Raw genomic sequence first — 21,315 nt, 5'->3', positions numbered from 1 at the left:
ATGGATTACATTGTAGAGTAAGGCAAGTTTTACTGTACAAATAAACAACCCATAGCATAAATAATAAAGGAAATAAATAAATTATACTGGGATTTCTCAGTCTATACTCATACTTGCTATTTAACCATGCTCACAGCCACTCGTACCAATCCCACTCTTATGTTTGTGGTTGAATAGTGGCACCCAGCAATTCAAGTTCCTCTTTGTTTCAAACCCAATATATATCCCAGCCATTTGCTAATTATGACATCATTGAATGACACAGCCAATGAAAGGACACCCAAATATAATACATTGATATGAGGAGCCTCAGGAAGCTTTTAGAGGTTCGAAGACAGCACATAATCCTGGGGTGGAGTCACACACAACCACAAGTGAGAAATCAATAGATTAGACAAGTAAGAAATGTGGCAAATTGAAGTACACTGAGAAAATTAATTTTAAAAACGAACTTGTGAAAGGCTATAGTAGTTTCCTATTAGTGTCATGGCTGCATAGCTGCTCTGTCCTATAGTAAACCTGATTGTGGAGATCTAATTTAGTTGTTATTTGGCTTACACAAATTTTCCAAAGTCTAATGAAAAGGGCCAACAGCAGTGTGTTCAATGGGCTGCAAAGGAAATTTTGATCTTTGAGTTTGAAGATGAAAGTTAAAGTAGCACGTAGCAAATGATACCACCAGAAGGACTTAAAGCAACCTGAGCATGCGACAGCCTAATTCTGCACATGCCATCACCTCTGAAGGTTTGTAGATCTTCTCATCCCTGCACAATTTCTGGAAGGCATTTATTGTCCCCATTCATTTGGATATGTGTTGTTATACAGCCAGAAAGGGAAACAACAGAATTCGTAAAATGGAAAGGAAGGTGGGTAAGGGGTTGTCTTAGTGAGAAAACTGCTTGCTGATCATGGACCTGAGTTCAGATACCTGGCACCCATATAGAGCCTGAGCATGGGACACAGTCATGACTCCAATATTGGAGAGGAGGAGGAGGTAGAAAAACAGGTTTCTAGGCAGCCAGCCTAGCCAAAATGGGCCAGCTCCAGTTGAGAAAAGACCCTATCTCACAAAAGTCATGGGGAAAATGAAAAGGACGCAAGAAGTTCAGCTCCACAGCCCTACACATGAGGAAAAGAAATCCACCTAAAATTCATAAATGTATTTATTTCCTTCTTCCAGATATAAAAAAAAAGCAAAGCAGACTAACTACCCAGTCAAAGATGGTGTCAGGCTTGTGGTAGATTTGATGGACTGATGGATGATGGTGGTAAATTTTGCAGTTAAACTTATCCAGAGGGGGCCTCCACTGTGAATTTGGACAGGTTCCCTCCCTAAATTCTTATTTGTACATGGGTAAAGTGAAATTAAGCAAGGCAGCACCCAACCAGTGTGATGCTTATCACCTTACCTGAGAAACCCAAAACATATTACTCAACAAACATCTGTCATTTGCAGTGCCATCTTCTCCCAAACCTATTATCAAACAAGCTATGTTTCAACTGCAAAAGACACTTAGAGACGCTTGTAACCAAGGCTTGTAACCACCTTTCTTTCTGCTGTTTTTTCTTCCTTCCCTTCTCTTCCCATGTGGCTCTGTCCCCCAAATTCTCACTCAGCTGTAATCCTCTGCCTAGTTATGACACAGGGTCTCTGAGTGAACCCGAAGTCACATATTCATTTAGAGTTCCCAGCCAAGCAAGCCTCTATGACCATCCTTTCAGCAATTCCTACTGCTGTTTATAGGAATGTACAACCACATCTGGTTCATTTTGTGGGTACTGGAGACCATGCTTATGAAGCAAGCACTTTACCCACTGAGTCATCTTCTCAGCCCTAGAAACTTTGTTTTAGATTTTTGTTGTTGTTCTTGTTCTAGTTTGATTTTATTTTTTGGTTGTTTTTTGTTTTTGTTTTTGTTTATCTTTATAGGGAAAAAAATTCCAGAAAGCTTCTGAAATCCATGGCTGATAGCACTGACCAAAAAACTGATTAAACCCTTGTGATTTCTACCTCCTAATGAGGATCCCATTAGCATCCCAGAGGTCTTTGCTAACGATGAACAGAAAGCTCTTTCTAAATTATCTTCTACTGAGCTATAATTGAGGACAAGCACACAGTTAGGAGGTACAGCATCTTTCCTCCTTCAGATTATTTCTACTTTTGTTGAGAAGAGACAATTAAGCCACCTTGTCATTTATTTTTTAAATCAGGGTTCATTACTTCTTATTTTCAGGAAAATTTCACAAACACAACAAACTTTATCAGTAATCTTATGTTCTTCCTACTAGTTAACAAGGCCAAGAGTAAAATGTGGAAGACTGATAGTTCTGTCTGGGTCTTCACAGGGAAAGGCTGAGGTAAAAGAAATAACGACATTGTCATGGAGTTTCTATTGCTGTGAACAGACATTATGACCAAGGCAACTCTTACAAAGGACAATATTTAATTGGGACTGGCTTACAGGTTCAGAGGTTCAGTCCATTATCATCAAGGCAGGAAGCATGGTGGCATCCTGACGTGCCCGTGGCACTGGAGGTGATGAGAGGTATACATCTTATTCCAAAGGCAAACAGGAAATGAATGGCTTCATGCAACTAGGAGGAATGCCTCTCAAGGCCCATCCCCACAGTGACACGCTTCCTTTAACAAGGCCATATCTCCTCATAGTGCTACTCCCTTGGCCAAGTGTATTCAAACCACCACAGACATAGTCCATCGATACTTCTTACAGGCACACACGTGGGCACATGTGACTGATAACTTAATTACATGACACTGCTTCAGGGAGGTGGGTAGGTAGGGAGGCATTGAGACCATAGTGGCAAGGCATGAAAGGTAGAAGACCTAGTACAGATACAACTGGAGAAAACACATGGGTACCAAAGGGTTTTGAAGGCCATCATAAAAAGTTTGTATGCTTAATCATATGCAAAAAACCAAAACCAAAACCAACCAAACAAACAAACAAAACAAAACAAAATAAAAACACCCAGGGGCTGGCAAGGTAGCTCAGTGGGTAAAGGCGTTTGTCACCAAGCCTAAAAACCAGAATTTAATCTCAGCAACTCACAGGGCAGAAAATGAGAACTGGCTCTGAAAAGTTGTCCTGTGTCCTCCCTATACTCATTCTGCATACACATGCTTGTACACATGAATGATTAACAATCTCCCTAGTCCTACCATAGAGTAGATCTGTTTGGTTGGATAACTAACCCACTCCCACCTCAATTCTTTGGTAACCACTCCTTGCCTATAGTAATAATCCTACCAAAACAAACACCTCTCCTGCCCCAGGCAAGACAGCCAGGACTGACAGATGGTGTGCCCTGGGAACTGGACTCCTGGCAATTCTCTGTGACACAGGCACACGCACGGTTGGAGGTGCAGCATCTCCATGGCTGAATCCCAAGGATACTGCCATTTCTGCAACCAGGATACTAAAGACCCTCTATAATTACCATTATTTCTGAGGCCTTTTCCCAGTCAGATTCCTCTAAGAATCCCAGGGCCTGCTTTGCATGCCTTTTCAGCTCATTACTTTGACAGACATAGAAGCTGGTGCTCAGATAGGGCGACTAAATTGCCAAAAGTCAAACAGGTAACAAATGCCTGCATTTGGATTCACATCTGTGTTGGTCTAAATCCACATTCAAGATCTTAATGCACTTGCTCTTCTGTTTCCTATTATCATATTTTACCTGTGATTTATAAAAAGTCCAGGAATACTTTCTCATGCCACTCATGTAGCCCTGAGAACATACAATGAAATGTAATCTGTTATTGCTACATTTGGTATTTGCAAGTGACAGATGACGTAAAAAGCCTGCCTTTAATGAATGCCTAACTATAATGACTACACTTCATCAATGCTGAGCCCTACTGAAGTGGCTGCCACCTTCACACTTCCCTCACACCATACAAAGTTAACACTGTGGTTTCAAGACAACCAAAATACAGCTACAAAACCATCTAATGTGTTGTTAAATATAACTTCACTGACGAAACCACTCACCTTTGACCAAAAGTTTAGAATTCTGGGGTCATAATCCTAACATTGTTCACCATGTACCGTGGCATAGTAGGACAAATATAAGCAATGAAAAAAAGCATGAGGTATGCATAGGTGAGGAAGTGTCCATGCTGTGCTGAATTCCTGTAAGGGAGACCATGTCAATTTAACACGTAAATAATGCAGTTGTGCATACTTATTTTCTAGCGTTTTTCACAAGATGTGCTACAAGTAGGGTTACCTGAGCAGCACTCTTAGAAAAAACTACTTCCAGCAGGAGAGTTGAGAAGGTATGAAATGAATTTGAAGCAGAAAAATACTCTCCAAAGCACATAACCCCTGCACCAAGGGGCACGTGTTGCAGGCAAGCATAATCAAAATGGCATAATGGCAATGGATTATTGGACACAGAGCTGAACACTATTCAAGTCAACTGGATGAGAGACAACAGACTGAGTTAAAGGACGTGTGTGTGTGTGTGTGTGTGTGTGTGTGTGTGTGTGTGTGTGTGTGTGTGTGTGTGTTACAAGAACCAGGAAGTAAATATTTAAGCAACAATGGAATGTAAAAGTCAGTATCCGAAGAATAGGAAAACAAATAGTCAAAGGATGCTGGGATGAGAAGGCAGCATCTTTTAAAGTCCCTGGGACAATCATTTAAGCAAGAATCCTGAATAAAGACTAAAGCACATTGTGGAGGACCAGCATCAGCATGGGGGTGCAGATATTACCTTGAGAATTGAACTTGGGAAAAGATTTGCTGATGTGGAGCCATGGCTACAAGAACTATCAAGAAACAGACCGAGGCCTTTACAACTGACACTAGTTAGTTGTAACACTAACTAACTAGCTAGTTAGTAGTAACACTCCATTGTTGCTGAACGTCAGCCAATGAGAAGTAGATTAAGTTGACTAAAACCCAGCCCATCGAAAATGGACTGTCATTTCTCTATATATCAGTGAATTCAATCCTCCTCTCATATGAACCAAGATGTGTTCTGCCTCTATTGTGACCACATGCTCATGACAGAAAACCCACCCAATTCTATATTTAACTTTAATCAGCCCAAAGAATTTGCAACTGATTAGCTTAGTTCTTCTGTACAATAGCTTCGGCCTTAGGTTTTTATTACAAATAATGAGTGGACCGAAATAGCAATTACATAGTAAACGAAAACACTTTCAGCCTGTCGTTCACAGTGGAGCAATCTGGCAGTCATCATTTAACCAAGCGGTCAAGCTTGGCATTCCCAGGACTGTTTCCAGCAGCCTGCAAGAGTGTACTCTGATATGACACAGAGTTATATGGACAAAGACACCCATCCTCCTTTCTTGCCAGAAAAATTTGACCTAAATGGGATCACAGGAAAACAATCAGATGAATCAACCAAGCAGACTGTGGCCTGGAGCTTCTGGTCTGGAAACTGCACAGGATTTAATTTTATGAAAAACCAAGGGAGATGGTGAAATATTATGGATTAAAAGATATTAAAAGAATTAACAACCAGATGCAAGTTATGGACCTTGACTGGACCTGTGTCACAGAAGCAAGAACCAATTAAAGAAATTTGAGCATGGGAAATATGGTGATGTCACTGAACTGAGGGAGGCTTCCTTTTCTCCTGGTACTAAAGGTAAAAGCTAGGAACTGTCAAACATGGATAAGTAGGTGACCAGGGAGCCATGTGGACTTTCTGGTGGGCAGGAAATAGGCTGAAGTTGTGAATGGATGAACACCATTGGTTGGTGTGGCAACAAAGAATGACTATGTGTCTATGAAGAAACACCAGAAATGGTCAGAGGACTAAAGGCTTTGGAGAGGAGGTAAATGATGCTGGGACAGGGTCTTTCTTTTTTTTGGGGGGGGGGTACAGGGTCTTTCAATGCTACTCTGAGCGCCAAGCATTTGTTATTTTGAACACAGTGTTCAGTACTACATTTAGACTATGCCAGATATTTTCTCTCTGCCCCATTTTCTCACTAACAATCAAAATAAAACTATCACGCTGTATGCTTGTAAGGTAATAATAATTTCACTGGCAAAAGGATTAATCCAAATAAACAAAATTCATATATTTAACTCTGGAAACATTTTCCATCCGCATACATTTATGCACATGTATATATGTGTATTTTTCCCCCAAAGGCAGAATGTTTTATAACTAAGAATAGACAAGGTGAGAATCCTTTTCCAATTCAAAATCCTCAACTCTTTAGAAGCCTGTGAAGGGAAAATGAAATGAAATTTGTATCAAAGGACTGAGAAGAACACTCAAAATGCTCAGAGTATCTTCGGACACAGACTACTTTCTCTTTGCCATGTGCACTGACATTAGATGTCTGCTGCTGGGCGGGTGCCCTGGGAAAGGCCAGCCTTCAACTGACAGAACAGCTTGTGGCCAGGCTGGATAAAATGCAACTGGTTACCAAGTCTCCAGGGGGAGCTGAGAGAGGCCACAAAGGATGACAGGGAGAAGGGCAAACACAGGAGTAGGTGGTCCTGGCAAGCATGCAGAAAGAGTGGTGTTAGTGGTGTGGTCAGGAGGGAAACCTTTAGCCTGCAGTAGAGAGTGGGGCAGTTGGGGAAACAAGTTCTTCCCAAAGGGAAGCCGATCTTAGTGGGAGATAACGTTGCGACGAGGGATGCTTTCAAGAGAGAGGCATTGTGGGTAACAGCTGGCAAGAAGGCTGGAAACTCCCCATGCACAGACCACACATCTTGCCAATCTGTGGCACAGAATATAAACATTGACCCTTGACACAGTGAAGAGAAGGAGGAAGGAAAATCTACACATTTACGGGATGCGAATGCACACGGTTGGGGGAATCCAGCAAAGGAGGAGGGGTCGACAGCATTAATGTCAGTGCTTACAGACTTACCAGAAGACAAAGGAATTGAGAGCAAAGCCATCTCAAGTGAGCTAATCACATATGACAGACGACAGCAATTTTCTTAGCCCTGGCTCTGCAAAGGAAACAAGCTAGAAAGGGAAGAATGGGCTTTAACTAACAAATGTTTAAGAAGAGAAAACTAAAAAACCACAAAAATTCCAGTGGAGTTCTCTACAGATCTATAACTGTCATAGACTTCAATGAATGGAGCTAGAATTTTTGGCCTACGGTGCATCAGGAACAAGTTAAACATTTTGCATACATTAGCTCACATGATACCCATAACAAGCCCTTGAGACTGATATACCCCCATTAGAAGTAGAAGGTAATTGAAGGAAAGTGAAATTATATAACTCCTTGGAGCTTACTCCTGGCAATGAGCTAAGCTGGGATCCACTTCCAAGAACCAGTTCTGCAGTTTATACTCTAGAACCCTGCTTCTCCGAGGCCAACAGGACCTTTGCCCTTAGGCACTAAGGCTGGTATTCCAGAGTACAGTGGGAAAGACAACTTTTGTAAATTAAACACAGAAAGGTATGCACACTGAGTTTCACTTCTTTTAAGTGAAAATTAAAAGCAAAATAGTAGGAAAATAGGGTAAAGCTAACCCATAGAAAGGAGATTAGAGGGGGTTGGGGATTTAGCTCAGTGGTAGAGTGCCTGCCTAGGAAGGGCAAGGCCCTGGGTTCGGTCCCCAGCTCTTGAAAAAAAAGAACCAAAAAAAAAAAAGAAAAAAAAAAGAAAGGAGATTAGAGAGGCACACCAGAGGTCAGTGCACACAGGGAGAAGTCATCCACACACATTCCATTCTCTGTATGCCCCCTGTACTATGCAAACAGCTTGGACTCGTGTGGCTGCATTGTTTTTTAATAGAAATCATAACTAAGGAATTTATGGTTATTCATTTATTTATGAAACTGCATCACAGTCACATGAATAATATTTTAAAGTAACCGCATTTCCAAAACAAAATATATCGTTAAGTGCTACTATGGTACCACCATACTCAGTGTGCCTACTGAGTTCTTCCCCAATTCCCAAAGCACAGTCTTCAGCCACCAAGGTCTGGCTAACTAGGAACTGCCTGGTAGGGCTTATCTTTTCCAAGGAATTACAATACTGCAGAATGCATCAGGAGGCACCTATTAGACATTAGACATGTAAATAGAGACATAGCATCACGATGTATAGAACATCTTTGGCCACATTGTTCTTCCTGTTTTATATTTCAATATTAGTTTTATCCAAAGAATATGTAAAACTGGAACGTCCAAATGATAAAGAATGACTTGGAAGTTCAGTAAATAGTAATACTGTTTTCAGTTAGCAAAAATCTAGCCACACGTCTAAACATGCTTCTGTCTAGCTTCATGCTACTTCTTCATTTTTAAGCTCGGGAATAGCATTCTCTCCCTCCTTCAAAGGGCTGCTGAGATGACAAAGTGAATTTTTAAAACATGCCTACGAAGTACTATGAACCTGTTGGTGAGTGTAGTCTAGTTAAAAGTAAAGAAAAGAAAAAGAACAACCATTAAAAATACAGAAGAAAATATACATAAATATTTCACTATTTCACTGATCTCAGGATAGAAAAGACTTTGTACGTACAAAAACCTGGGAAGACTCACGTCGGAAAATCTTGATGAGCTTATTTTAAAAATTTCTGTCTCTCAATACTGGCATAAGCAAACAGAAGAAGCTGGGGCCACAACAGGACATTCTGTGACAAATATGATATGGATAGGTTTGTCTCCTTAAAAAACACAGTAGAAAAAAATGGCCAAGGACCTTAAAAGGGAATGTGTCAAAATTAAGTCATAAATGTAAAAGTGTATCCCCTCACCAATAAAATGATACATATGAAAATACTGAGATATGTAACATTTTGGCCAAGATTGGGATAAACCCAAGAAATAAATTCTTAAGTTGTGCAAGGCTATGATGACCTAAGTTGTGTGAGGGTATGGTGACCTAAGTCATGTGAGGGTATGGTGACCTAAGTCGTGTGAGGCTATGGTGACCTATACAGACCCTCATGCATTGCCAGAATAAAATAAACATATAGATGCTTATCAGTGTAAACGAATCATAACGGTTGAACAAGTAATTGATTCTTATAATAATTATCAGAAATACAACAATGGTAAAATGTTCATTCCATGCAGCTTGAAAAAGAAGTGATAATATGCTAGATGCATACGGTATGGATATGCTGTCCTTTAAAACGTCCTTTAAGTACATATCAAAACAGCAGAGTTTTGGGGTGTGGGTTAAGATCACTTGCCGTTCTCCCAGAGGACCTGGGTTCAATTCTCAGCCTTCACATAATGACTTACAGTATGTTTAAGTCCATTCCAGGGGATCTGAGGCCCTCTTCTGTCCTCCACAAGCACCAGACACAAGTGATGAAAAGACAGACAAAATACCCATACACATAAAAATTAATAAATTAACTAATTAATTAACCAATAGAAAACATTAACAATGAGGTGAATTAAAATCAGTTTGTGTCCCTCTTCCAGAGAGATTCATAAAAAGATCAAATGGGCAAAAAATCATGGAGTTTTTTCAGAGGTTATTTCTGGTTAATACTATAATTTTTATTTTGTATGATGAGTAAGTAGTTTTATAATTAGAAAAATGTAACTCCTAAAAATGATATATTTTATAAAACCTAGATTGCCTTTATAAAGACACAATTTAATGAAACCAGTATCTTGTTAAATGGTTCATTACTTAGTTACCAGATTAGGTTGAGAATGACAACTGGGGTCGGGTAGATGGTTTAGCCAGCATAAAAGCACTCCCCATACAGGCCTGGTTACCTGGTTTGGTTCCCCAGAACTTATAGGTGGTGGAAACAGGAGAAAAATCTCCTGGAAGTTCATGGCCCAGCTATCCTGAACCATACATCATTGCAAAAGACTTTGCCTCCAAATGCAAAGGTAGAAGGTGAGAACTAGCCGAAGTTGTCCTTTGACCTCTATGTGCAGGTCCACACTCATGAACATCCCATATATGCAAACACCATAAGAAACAAAAAGGGGTCTTAGTTACCTTTCTATTGCTGTGCTAAATCAACATAACCAAGACTGCTTAGAAAAGAAACTGTTTAATCATCTTATAGTTTAAAGGGTTAGAATCCATTATGGCGAGGGAAACTAATAGCTGGGATATTTTATCTCGATCCACAATCACAGGCAGAGAAGGGGAGGGAGAATGGAGGGAAGGAAGGAAGAAGGAAGGGAGGGAGGAAAGGTTAGAAAGCAGGAGACCTTGAGCAGTGCAGGAGTCTTAAATCATCAAAGCCCACTCCTGGCGATGCACCTTCTAATTCTTCCCAAACAATTTCCACAACTGGGGACCCAGCACTCAGATCTATGAGCCTGGGTTGAGAGATGGCTCAGCTGTTAAAAGACTAGGGCTGACAAGCAAATGCCAGAACCTCTAAGGGCCATTCTCATTTCAGCCATCACACCAATGTGATAAACATGATTTTTCCTTCCTCAGCATCTCATAGATAAATGGTACGGAGTAGGTCCTGCTCAGAGAGTGCTAGAACAACAGGCTGAGATGTGCACCAAAAAGATAAAAATAAATAAGGGCAGTTTCATCTGAGACCTAACGAAAGATAAATGTATAGCTTAGAAAGCTGGTGCTCCTGGGATCAGATCATCCTGCAAGCACAGCCCAAGCACTCAAAACAGAAGACTTGTGCATCCCTCAGGATTCCTGTTAGTACCCTGTGGCCTCAAGCACTGCACTGAGATGCCTCACTTTAAGACAATTAATACAATTAGATAGAATAGCACTTAAGATGATCAAAGCATACCTGAACGGTCTGTGGAACCAGCTATCCATGCTACTCAAACACACATGGTACATTACAGAAACCAGCAAGCAGGCATCTTAACACAGGCACTTGAGCACTTCCTCCAAGAGCTACAATAGGTCAGTATGGGATGAAAAAGTTTGTTCATGGCCCCCACCAACTCCCTAGAACTACTCTTGGTGCTTCATATACCATTGTGATAGGTCCCTCCAACAAATGTCTCCTGTCACAGCTATACAAAAGAGACAGAGTGTTGCAGGCTAATATTACAAACCCAAATTCACTAAACAAAGAGGTAGTGGCCCACAGCAACTTGCCTATCTTTGCAAAGGGCTACAGAAGCCTACAGTTCAGTAACTCCACCAGAACCATCGGTCCAAGGACCAAGATACCAGTTTCCTTCTACAGAGCAGCTACCTTCCATGTATGACTTTAGTGTGTAACAGGTGTAGTTTCTCCAAGGCAGAAGAGGGGCGAACGTGAGCAGCCCCCACAGCAGCCGCTTATCTTTCCTCTCACCAATTCCTCCCTTGCACGGTTTAGAAGCAAGAGATGCCATTCGGTGAGTTGTATCTCATCTCACTTTTATTCCTCATGTAAGTGGGGATAAGGAATGTGTCCCCAAACTGTTGTCACCCTTCTTGCTTGGGTCCTCGCTGCTTATTTCACTGCACACAAAATCTTCCTCAGTGTCTGTCAGACATCAATTACATTCCTGACAGTATAACTCTATACGAAGGCTCTGGGAGACATTTGCTCCTGAAGAGAAGAGAAAATACCTTTTTTTTCCTAGATTCTGCATGTGCAATGCTCTTGGTGAAAATTTTAATGTAATTCCTGCTGATTTATTTTTATCCTGACACCTCTTATTTAACAACTATTAAAGCAATCATCTCTGGTGAAAAGGAGAACATCATAGTTGACTTTTAAAGTATTAGCATTCAACAGATGAATCTTAGCTCCCAAAAAACTCTTGAACTGGAAATAAATCCTGACGATGAAATGATGTCTTGATAACCACAGCCATTTCAAAACCTTCTCAGAGAAGAGAAAATTTAGAAACCCCCATGAACCTATCTCCCCTGTACTTATTTTACCTCAGAGAAAATGATGGTGGCAGCCAGGCAACTGTGCCTGGATCTGTGCAGCTTGCAACTTCTAGAAGTCACATTATTCCTCAACCAACACCATGGTAATTAAGATAAAAATAATAAAGCCACCAACAAAAAAATGACTGACAAATAGAAATATGGCAAAGCACACACTTAAAAAAAAGACAACATTAGAAAATGGAGGTGGTGGGAAAGGTTTAATGAGAATAGAGAGTCCAGGGTTAAATTATGATTTCCACTGGCTGGGAAATCAATAATGATCTGAGCCTCAGTTTTTCCAGTTAAACTGCTCATGGCTTACGAGTGACAGCATTGACCTCAGAAAAGTACTGTTGGCCACAAAATATTATCTTAATTCCCCCACATACGATATTGTTGTAGCTAAGACAGCATGAGTTGTGTTTGATAGACACGAGCTACCCCTACCATACAAAGGTAAGGCAGGGAGGTGACCTACTGCCTCTGTAGCAACCTCCTGCCCACAGCCAGGGCCTCCCCTGAGCTGTGGGAAGACAGCCCCTGGAAGGAGAGAAGGAGAGAAAGGTCTATTGTCTTCGCCCAGAAGCAGATCCACACTATGCAACACTCAGTGATGTTGAAGATCAGAATATCACGCTGGAGCCCAGGGTGCTCTGGCAGCTTTCCCCATCAATCCTCACACTCCTTTGGGATGGAATATTCTAGCACGTCCGTTTCATGACTAAGACATCGCAGTTCTGGTAGATTGCTTCTACGTGCTGCTTCCCTCCTTCTTTAGGTGCTTCAGATGCCTCTGCATTGCAGAAATAACTTATCCTTCTGCAGCCACACACATCCTGAAAAAACTGGGGTCCACAAACCCAAACTAAGACTCCTGAGATATGCCCAGAGCCTGTAGCAAAAAGCCCTGGAAAATGTCCCAGATTAAAAAACTAGTTCAGTTACCTAACACTGCCCAGAGTCCTTAGGCTGAGGCCCATGTAGGATTTTGCCCAAGAGCTATTTGTACAAATTTATCGTTATTTTTTCAGTCAATTAGCCTAAGGAAGGAAATGAGAGCTAAGTTAATAAATTAGATCATTAATTTGCAATAAATATAAATTAGTTACGCTAATTATACCCGTTGAACACATATACAAATTATGTGTATATAATAAATAACAAATAAGGAATATACTAAGGTTCAACGGGAAGAAAGCCATCTGACTATGTTTTAGAAACCATGTATATTCACCCAGTAGAATCTAACAGTTTTGATATGTGTATGAAAATATAAGGTAAACATTAACTGCCTACCAGTGTTCTAACAAATCTATTTTCATGCCAAATGGAAATTAGAATGCATTTTACATTATTTGAGTTAATTATGTGACATTTCTTATGAATAGTGATGTATTATTCCATTCATTACTCCTGATTATGCTCCCTTACAAGTGTAAGGCTGGCAACACCATGACCAGCCTTTTCCTGTTCTTTAGAATCTGATGGCTTGCATGGAAAGCAGGTCGAAGATATGCGTAGCATATAATGAGCCAAGTTCAGTGGCTGTTAACCATGACAGTGCAAAGCTACCTGAGAAAACTGCAGGTGGAAGTAAGTAGAAATGGGATCCGTTTTTCACATCACAGGACACCCAGGTGAGCAGTCAACATGAGAAACAGTCACAGTGCAAATTTGAAACATCTAAATTATAAGTGTACTCTTGGCTTGAGAGGGAGAGAGAACATTCCTAATGCTCCCCCTCCTCCTCTTTCTCTCTCAGCATTGTATACAACCAGCTGTTTGTAAAAGTATTGCTCTCTGCTGTGAGAAAGCAAAGAGGATTCATAGTCCTGGTGCAGCGCTGAGAAATGTACCACTAAAAGCCCCGGTTATTGAAAAGCCAGTTCAATCTTTCTCCTCAAATGTATAACCGGGTCAAGCCAGCCCTCTGTCTCACTTGCAGCAAGGGTTACAGTTACAAGGTAAATCCTGACATGAAGAAGTCACAGTCGAGGGACGACAAGTAAACAGAATTATCAAGCAGCAGGGAGCCAGTGAGTCCTAGGTGGTAACTGTACATGCAAGTCATGGGAAAGCAGCCAGAAAGGAGATAGGAGAGGCAAGACACATACTCATGATGAAACGGAAGCCTCTTCTATGAGGTCCAGGAAGCACTGTGCACGTGCAAACTGTTACTAGGAGGAGGTCACACGTATTTTCCATTTTACCTCAGACCTTCCTTGCACACCTTCCTTGCTCCCTTCAGTAACATATGTCATCATCTATTATCAGTTATACACAGAAAGAACAATACAAGTTTCAATTTTAGGAACTAAAAGTAAACTTGGAAGAAGAAGACCCTGTCAAGAGGGTTTCCTTTTTTATTTTCTTTCTGGCACCCTTGACAAATGCAGCATGCTAACCCTAAATGCTACCCCGACAGTTACTCCTGATATTATCTGTGCTCCATCACCTCCTGAGCTGCCAAGTGGGATAACAGTGATTTGTTTTCTATGCAGTCATTTCTTGGGTAACACATAAGAAAAATAACTGTCTCCTACAGAGGATCCTCTGTGAAGCATTCTAGACTCCAAAAACATATACTAGTTTTCTGAGGAACCATCAGACTGATTTCCACAGTGGAGACCCAGCTATACCACTCCTGGGCATATACCCACAAGATGCTCCAACATATAACAAGGACACATGCTCTACTATGTTCATAGCAGCCTTATTTATAATAGGCAGAAGATGGAAAGAACACAGATGTCCTTCAACAGAGGGATGGATACAGAAAATGTGGTACATCTACACAATGGAGTACTATTCAGCTATTAAAAATAATGATATCATGAGATTCTTAGGCAAATGGATAGAAATAAATATGATCATGAGTGAGATAACCCAATCACAAAAGAAACCACACATGGTATGTACTCACTGATAAATGGATATTAGCCCCGAAGCTCAGAATACCCAAGATATAAATCACAGACCACATGAAGCTCAAGAAGAAGGAAGACCAATTTGTGGATGCTTTAGTCCTTCTTAGAAGGAGGAACAGAATACTCACAGGAGGAAATACAGAGATAAAATGTGGAGCAGAGATGAAGGAAAAGTCATCCAGAGACTGCCATACAGTCACTAAACCCAGACATTATTGTGAATGTCAAGAAGTTCATGCTGACAGGAGCCTGACATAGCTGTTTCCTGAGAGGCTCTGCCAGAGGATGACAAATAGAGAGGCAGATGCTCACAGCCAACCATTGAATTGAGGGTCCCCAATGGAGGAGTTAGGGGAGGACTGAAAGAGCTGAAGGGGTTTGCCACTGCATAGGAAGAACAACAATACCAACCAACCAGACCCTCCACAGCTTCCAGGGACTAAACCACCAACCAGAGAGTACCCAAGGAGCAACCAATGGTCTTGTCTTGTATCAAATGGAAGAGAGGTCCTTGGTCCTGTGAAGGCTCGATGCCCCAGTGTAGGGGAATGCCAGGGCGGGAGGTGGGAGGGAGTAGGTGGAGAAGGAACACCCTCATAGAAGCAAGGGGAGGGGGGATGGGATAGGGGGTTTCCAGAGGGGGAACCAGCTGGGAAAGGGCATAACATTTGAAATGTAAATACAAAAAATATCCAATAATAAAAGGTAAAAAAATATACTAGTGAACTGAGAAGCATGATATCATCCAAGATTGCCCCTTCCCCACTTACCAGTGACACGGTAGTAGCAGGGGCCTTTAAACTCTTTTAACACCTTTGATGCAATAACCTGTCAAGTTAAGAAAAACTGACCATAAGTAAATCAACTTTCCCATTACAGCTAGGGGCAAAGGAGCAGCAGAACATCTTTGAAGAATCTCTGTGTGAATATTTAAGTCAGCTAATACACGGAGGCACACACAGAGCAGAGCAGAAACATGTGCTCACAGCGATCTAAAGATCACAATTCTATCTTTAGCAATAAGGATATTAAAATAGGGCTTGTGCTCATCTTATTTGTACAGGAAGGTCTAAAAAGAAACAGTGCTGAGAAATGAAAGATCAGCAGATCACTAATAACTGCAGTTTCCTGAACAATTAAAAGGATTCACAAGACTAAAACCCACTCAGGAAGTGACAAGCATTTCTGATTTTTATGGAAGGGCTAAAAGGGCATTTTTATCTATAGTATCTATTGGGCGGGAACCAGAGTTAAGGAAAGGAGCTATTTTTTTATTAGTTTTCATTTATTTCAGGAGCAAACAGGGTGCTTGTCTGAAACGAGAAAAGTGAACGTTTTCCGTTGGAAATGGTAAAAGTTCACCTTAAAAAGCATTTGTCAGGGTTTTCTCTCCTATGCGCTGGCTGGTGCTAAGGCTTAGCACACAGTTCCCTTTGCAGCAAACTTTTTGTTTGTAATGTGTCAGCAGAAATGTCCTCTAAGTTACCTCATCTAGTTCTTTACAAATCCACTTTGGAAGGTTATCCTCTATGCATCATCTTAACATTGTTTGGTCCGGGTAGCATTCTGTGTGTGATGGGCCTGGCCGGGAAAAATCTGTTCCACGTAATAACTGATTCAATAAAGTGTTGACAAATGGTTTGTATAATATATGGTATGGCCAGTGAGCAAGGTTCATCCCCATCATTACACACCACATTCAAAGCATCCACAGACTCCACTATGTCCCTCCCTCTTATGTTAGAGGTGCAAGCGAAAGCTCCCTGCACCATTCTGAGTAGCAATCCACAGATCAATACACTGTCTGCTGAAAACAACAGGCCATAACAAATGAATGATTTTATTTACAATAAAAGCCCCAGTCACTGAATAGATTCCACTCATGTTCAAATTCATTTTTCATGCTCAACTCAAGAGGAGAGGCAGACAAAGCCTAACACAAGGGGAGGGGCAGGGAGAGGTACTAACTGTAAAGGTGCCAATTTATTTAAGCCATGAACAAGGGCTGAGTTGCATTGAAACATATGAATAAAATGTTCAACAAAACTCTGAAGGCGCCATTCTTCAAGACGAGTCTGCTCTCTCGGTAAGCAAGCTTGAAAACCATTTTCCCGGACTTAGAAATTAATGGATTAAAGACACTCTGACATTCTCTTTAGTGTGTTGCACCACGAAGGCCAAAGCCTATTCAGTTAACTCAAACTACATGGCAAGAAATGGGAGTATTTGTTTAAAGTGTGAGGGGAGGAAGTGAAGTGGTGCTTTTGTGAATGAAGCATTGCTTTTCTTCTACAGCAGACCTTGGGTCCCTGCTCGGACACTTCCTTTTCTACTACGAATGCTATCAAAAACCCAGTGACAGGGAGATGCAGAGATTACTCAGAGGGTAAAGAACTTGTTGAGCATGAGGACAAATGTTTGAATCCTCATAACTCTTTAAACTCCTGACATATACGTAATTCAATCTCCTGTGCTAAAATGGGTTGTACGGACAGGAGACTCCCAAGAAGCTACTCTCAACTGGTAAAAGACCTTCCTTAAACATTGTGGAGAATGAGGACTGACACATGAGTTCTCCTCAGCCCCACACGTGTGCCCACCCACAGAGGCTGACAGACCCAGAAACATTTCTTTTTAAGTCAATGACTAAAATCATGAGGAAAAAGGGCGTGGTGGAAACAACTGAACGATAATGCTGACAAGTCTCTCATCAGTAGCACACTCCCCACGGGGTGCTTGGATATCATTGACTAGAAATAATAAGACAAGTATGGAAAGCAAGGCATTCCATTTCACGTGAAAACTACCCTGAAAATAGAAAATTGTCAATCAAAGATTTCTACTGGCCATCAATTCCTTTACTCTGCTTGGACATACCCCTCCTCCTCAGATAAGCAACACACAGCCGAAGTCAGAGTTATAACTGACAAAACCGGATGGGGAACACTAGGGAAGGCAGCTTCTGCACAAGACTAGAAACTCTGGAGTAGTGCCGTGATAGGAATAGGCTCTGGGCATGGGAAAACAGAAAAGGCAGAAGTTAGCAGAAGCTCTCTGCCTTGGTCCACTGATTCCACCCTGCATTTACTTTCCGTGTTTGCAGTTTCCCCTTTAATTTCAGTTACTGTAGCATTCAGTCTGTCAAGAAAATAGGTTAAGAACAAGTCTTCCAGGCAGAAAGGACTGATTCTGTACAGAGACAACCATTCTGAGGGAGCTTGGGATTCAGGTCATGGTGCCAGGAATAGAGTATGGGCTGAGTCAGCAATGGCTGAATGAATGTATGGAAGAACACATAGAATGTCATAAACAATGAGGATGTCTTTACTAAGAGGGAGTGCAAGTCCTGTTTGGCCATGTGGGAGGGGCAGTATGGCATGGTTTCCTGCCCCTGGGACAGAGCCAGCAGGGTGTGGGCCTCCATGAGTGTTGAGGGTTGATGTGGGTATGAAGTTTATTTGTATAATAATGTCCATATTTTCATGTTCCTCCTTCGAGCATTGTCCTCTCTGCCAAGGTCCAAGGCAGTTCTCAACTGCATAGGTGAGAGCAGCCTTGCACAATGTGCTAGTTCCCCAAGCATCTGGTTCCCATGTCCTCCTTGGAAAGAAGCAGGCTCCTGCTAAACACAATGATGCTTGCTAATTCTGGTAGATTTTCTCTATCCTCTTGGCCTTCTCTCTCAGATATGATAACTGATAAGGTTTCATTTTCAAAATGGTGATTCCAGAGCACAAGTTTCACCAATTGTTCAGCGTTCACTGTGGCCAGTTCCTTAGAAGAAGGCCTTTCTTGGGTTTGTGTCAGACATTTTCTCAGTACTGCTGTCACATTTTCACCAGGGATTTGAAAGACCATGAAAAAGAAATGAAGTACTATCAAGTTATGAATGAGAACTCACAAAGCCAAGTCCACGCGATCATCAACCATCTAACATGCGGTATGTCTATATGACATCACATTTTCCTAATACAGTGCATGAAGACTCATTCACCTAAATTCTCCTTCTCATCCCAACTTCTGTTACTCTTGTTAACATTGATTCAAGCAAGCACATGAAAAATACGAAATTTTACCTTTATTCTTTTAACATCTGAATATATTTTTGTTAAAAATTCCTCAAGTCAAAATGACCACTACAAACTTTCAGCCAAACCAAAGGAAGAAATAAAAAATGCTTTTATTTCAAGAAGTCCATTTGAAGAATGCAAAATAACATTAACATATAGCTTAAAAACCTGTTCTGTTTCAAGTTCGTTCTAAATCATTCTGGCTTGGGGTTTTCCACCTAAATAAGCAGAGGCAGCTAGTATTTCTATATTGAACAGTAAGGCTCAATCTTACATTGAAAAATTTATAAAAAATATCTAAATGTTAGAAATAATTTTCACAGAACATTATTATTTATTAATTTACTTTATGTTCATCATTTTTATAATTGCCAATTTTCATTAGGTAAAATTTGGGCTCAGGATTTTGAGAGTTTAATATAGAATCATACTTTTAGTTCTTAAGGTGATTTTCCTTTTTCCTTTCAACCAAGCAAAGGTTACATGACCAGGAAAGAAGTTATTCATGAAGTTCTTAAGAACTGCAAACATTTTCACTGAAAAAAATTACTCCAAAAATATCTTGAAATATGTATACATTAAAGACTATAGTAAGAAATTCACTTCAAAGCCAAACCAGATTCTATGTGGAAAATACCTATTATCTTAAAACACAAAGCCTCCTTCTTGTTGCCTCTTGCATAATAAAATAAGGAGAAAGAGAAAAACATCGTGGCAGTTCCATAAAATTCACACGTACACAGCCAGGAGGGTTATGTTCAGCATGCTAAGACACTTCTGCTGAATGTTCCATCCATTCGGACATCCACTGCAGAGGAGAATGGAGCTCCTACTGAGTCTTATGGAAAGAAAGTTCTTCAGGGAAGATAAAATAACTCAACCAGCACTCATAGTGGAGAACGGTTTAAAAAGCAGAATTTATCCCAGGAGAAAATGATATTTCATATCCAACACAGATCACAACATTCACAACATGTTAGATCGTTTCTCCTAGTAGTATCAGAAGCTAAAACCATCAGGTCCCACCAGTGTGACTATTCAAACATGAGCTGAGCAAGGACAGCACCAATAGAGGGGAGAACATGAATGCAGAAAGACCACGAGGTCTTAGGCCTACACAGAGAACTACAGGTAACTAAGGAACGTTGAGAGTGAGACAAACAGTCTTTGCCAAGGAAATGCACCAACTGGTTATCCAATACCAAATTATCAGTGTTGAAAATATACTTATGAGAAAAAGGAAGACTGAGGTTCTATTTAAAATATACATGTATATACATGGGTAATCATACACACATATATGCATCTAACAACCGATAATGAAAAGTGAGGACATTAATTTGAAAGAGAAAGAGGAGCAGTATTTGGGAGGACTTGAAGGGAAGGAAGGGAAGGGGGCAATGATGTAATTATATTACAATCTCACAAATAAAAAAAAAGAAAAGAATAAATCAAACAATCTCCTTTAAGCAAAGAAACAGTTCATCTCTAATTTTACTGTAATCCCTTAATTCCCCCTCACATAATCACCATCCAGCTTCTAACCTTCCATTAAAATTCACAATGAAGAAAAGGAATTCAGAGTGCCCATGATATTCATTGGACCAATTTTAGAAACACCTATTTATTTACACAGCTATGGTAGTGAAAAGGTCAACCAAGAATTCCCAGCCAAAGCTACAGTTGCTAAGCAACCCTCCTTAGAAGTTCTGCAACACTGCTCAAGCATATTGCAGGTGCCACTAACTGGACTCAAAATAAATATGAATAACTTCTTACCTGGACACTCCAAAGCAGGAAGGAGGGAGATTCCTTGCTTACCTTTTGAAGATAGACACTAACGGCTGATTCTATATTAATTTAGTTGTTTGCCTTCAAATGCTTCTTTTACAGAAAAGGATACGGCCAGGTACAACGGGTTTCCTATTCACCAGGGCAAAGGACAGTTCGGTTTTGAGGAAAACCACAGAGGGCTTGATGAGATGTTGGCCGAATCTAAATGACATGGTCTCACACTGAAATGTGAAAGAGGAAATAATTTAGGAAATGAACTTCAAAAGACCAAGCAACTAGGTTTGTGTACCACTATTACAAAGGCAAATTCCGTTAGTAAAGGCTCCTAGATGGAAAGAAGAGACCATTTAAACAGGTCCTTGTTAATCCTATCTCAGATGAACACCATGTAACGTACTCCCAGAATATTCCCATCTCCCTATGATGCTGAATACAAGTAAACATTGTTAGGTAGAAGCTGGAACACGGATGACAAAGCAGCCTTTCAAGCTTAAAGACTCTGGCCCTTCAGATTGTCCCCTCATGCCCACAGGCTCTTATTTGTCTGCTACCTTTGTCCATTGATCTTGTCATCTCTGTTAATGTGCAAATAGCTGTTGTGAATGAGTACAAGTCTAATTCTTAGAAACTTCTTTCAAATAGTTTTACCTTTGTTTTTGTAACAGCAACTTAGCACAAGTGCAAACACTGTCTGACCTTG

At 40.7% G+C, this 21,315-nt stretch overlaps 1 protein-coding gene across 11 annotated transcripts in view; it reads right to left on the bottom strand.

The window, feature by feature from the left end:
* The window catches only part of Fhit (fragile histidine triad diadenosine triphosphatase), a 1,549,291-nt gene that overhangs the window by 816,870 nt on the left and 711,106 nt on the right, over nt 1-21,315 (bottom strand). For all 11 annotated transcript variants that reach the window (NM_001431357.1, NM_001431360.1, NM_001431361.1 and 8 more), the window contains 1 exon segment: nt 20,725-20,836. In NM_001431357.1, coding sequence (NP_001418286.1) covers nt 20,725-20,827 — 103 coding nt within the window. In that variant the 5' untranslated portion in view covers nt 20,828-20,836.

The sequence above is a fragment of the Rattus norvegicus genome, chromosome 15 (assembly GCF_021556685.1).
Source record: "Rattus norvegicus strain SHRSP/BbbUtx chromosome 15, alternate assembly SHRSP_T2T, whole genome shotgun sequence".
NCBI lineage: Eukaryota > Metazoa > Chordata > Mammalia > Rodentia > Muridae > Rattus > Rattus norvegicus.
Note: the sequence above shows the minus strand (reverse complement) of the source record. Positions and strands in the feature narration are given on the sequence as shown.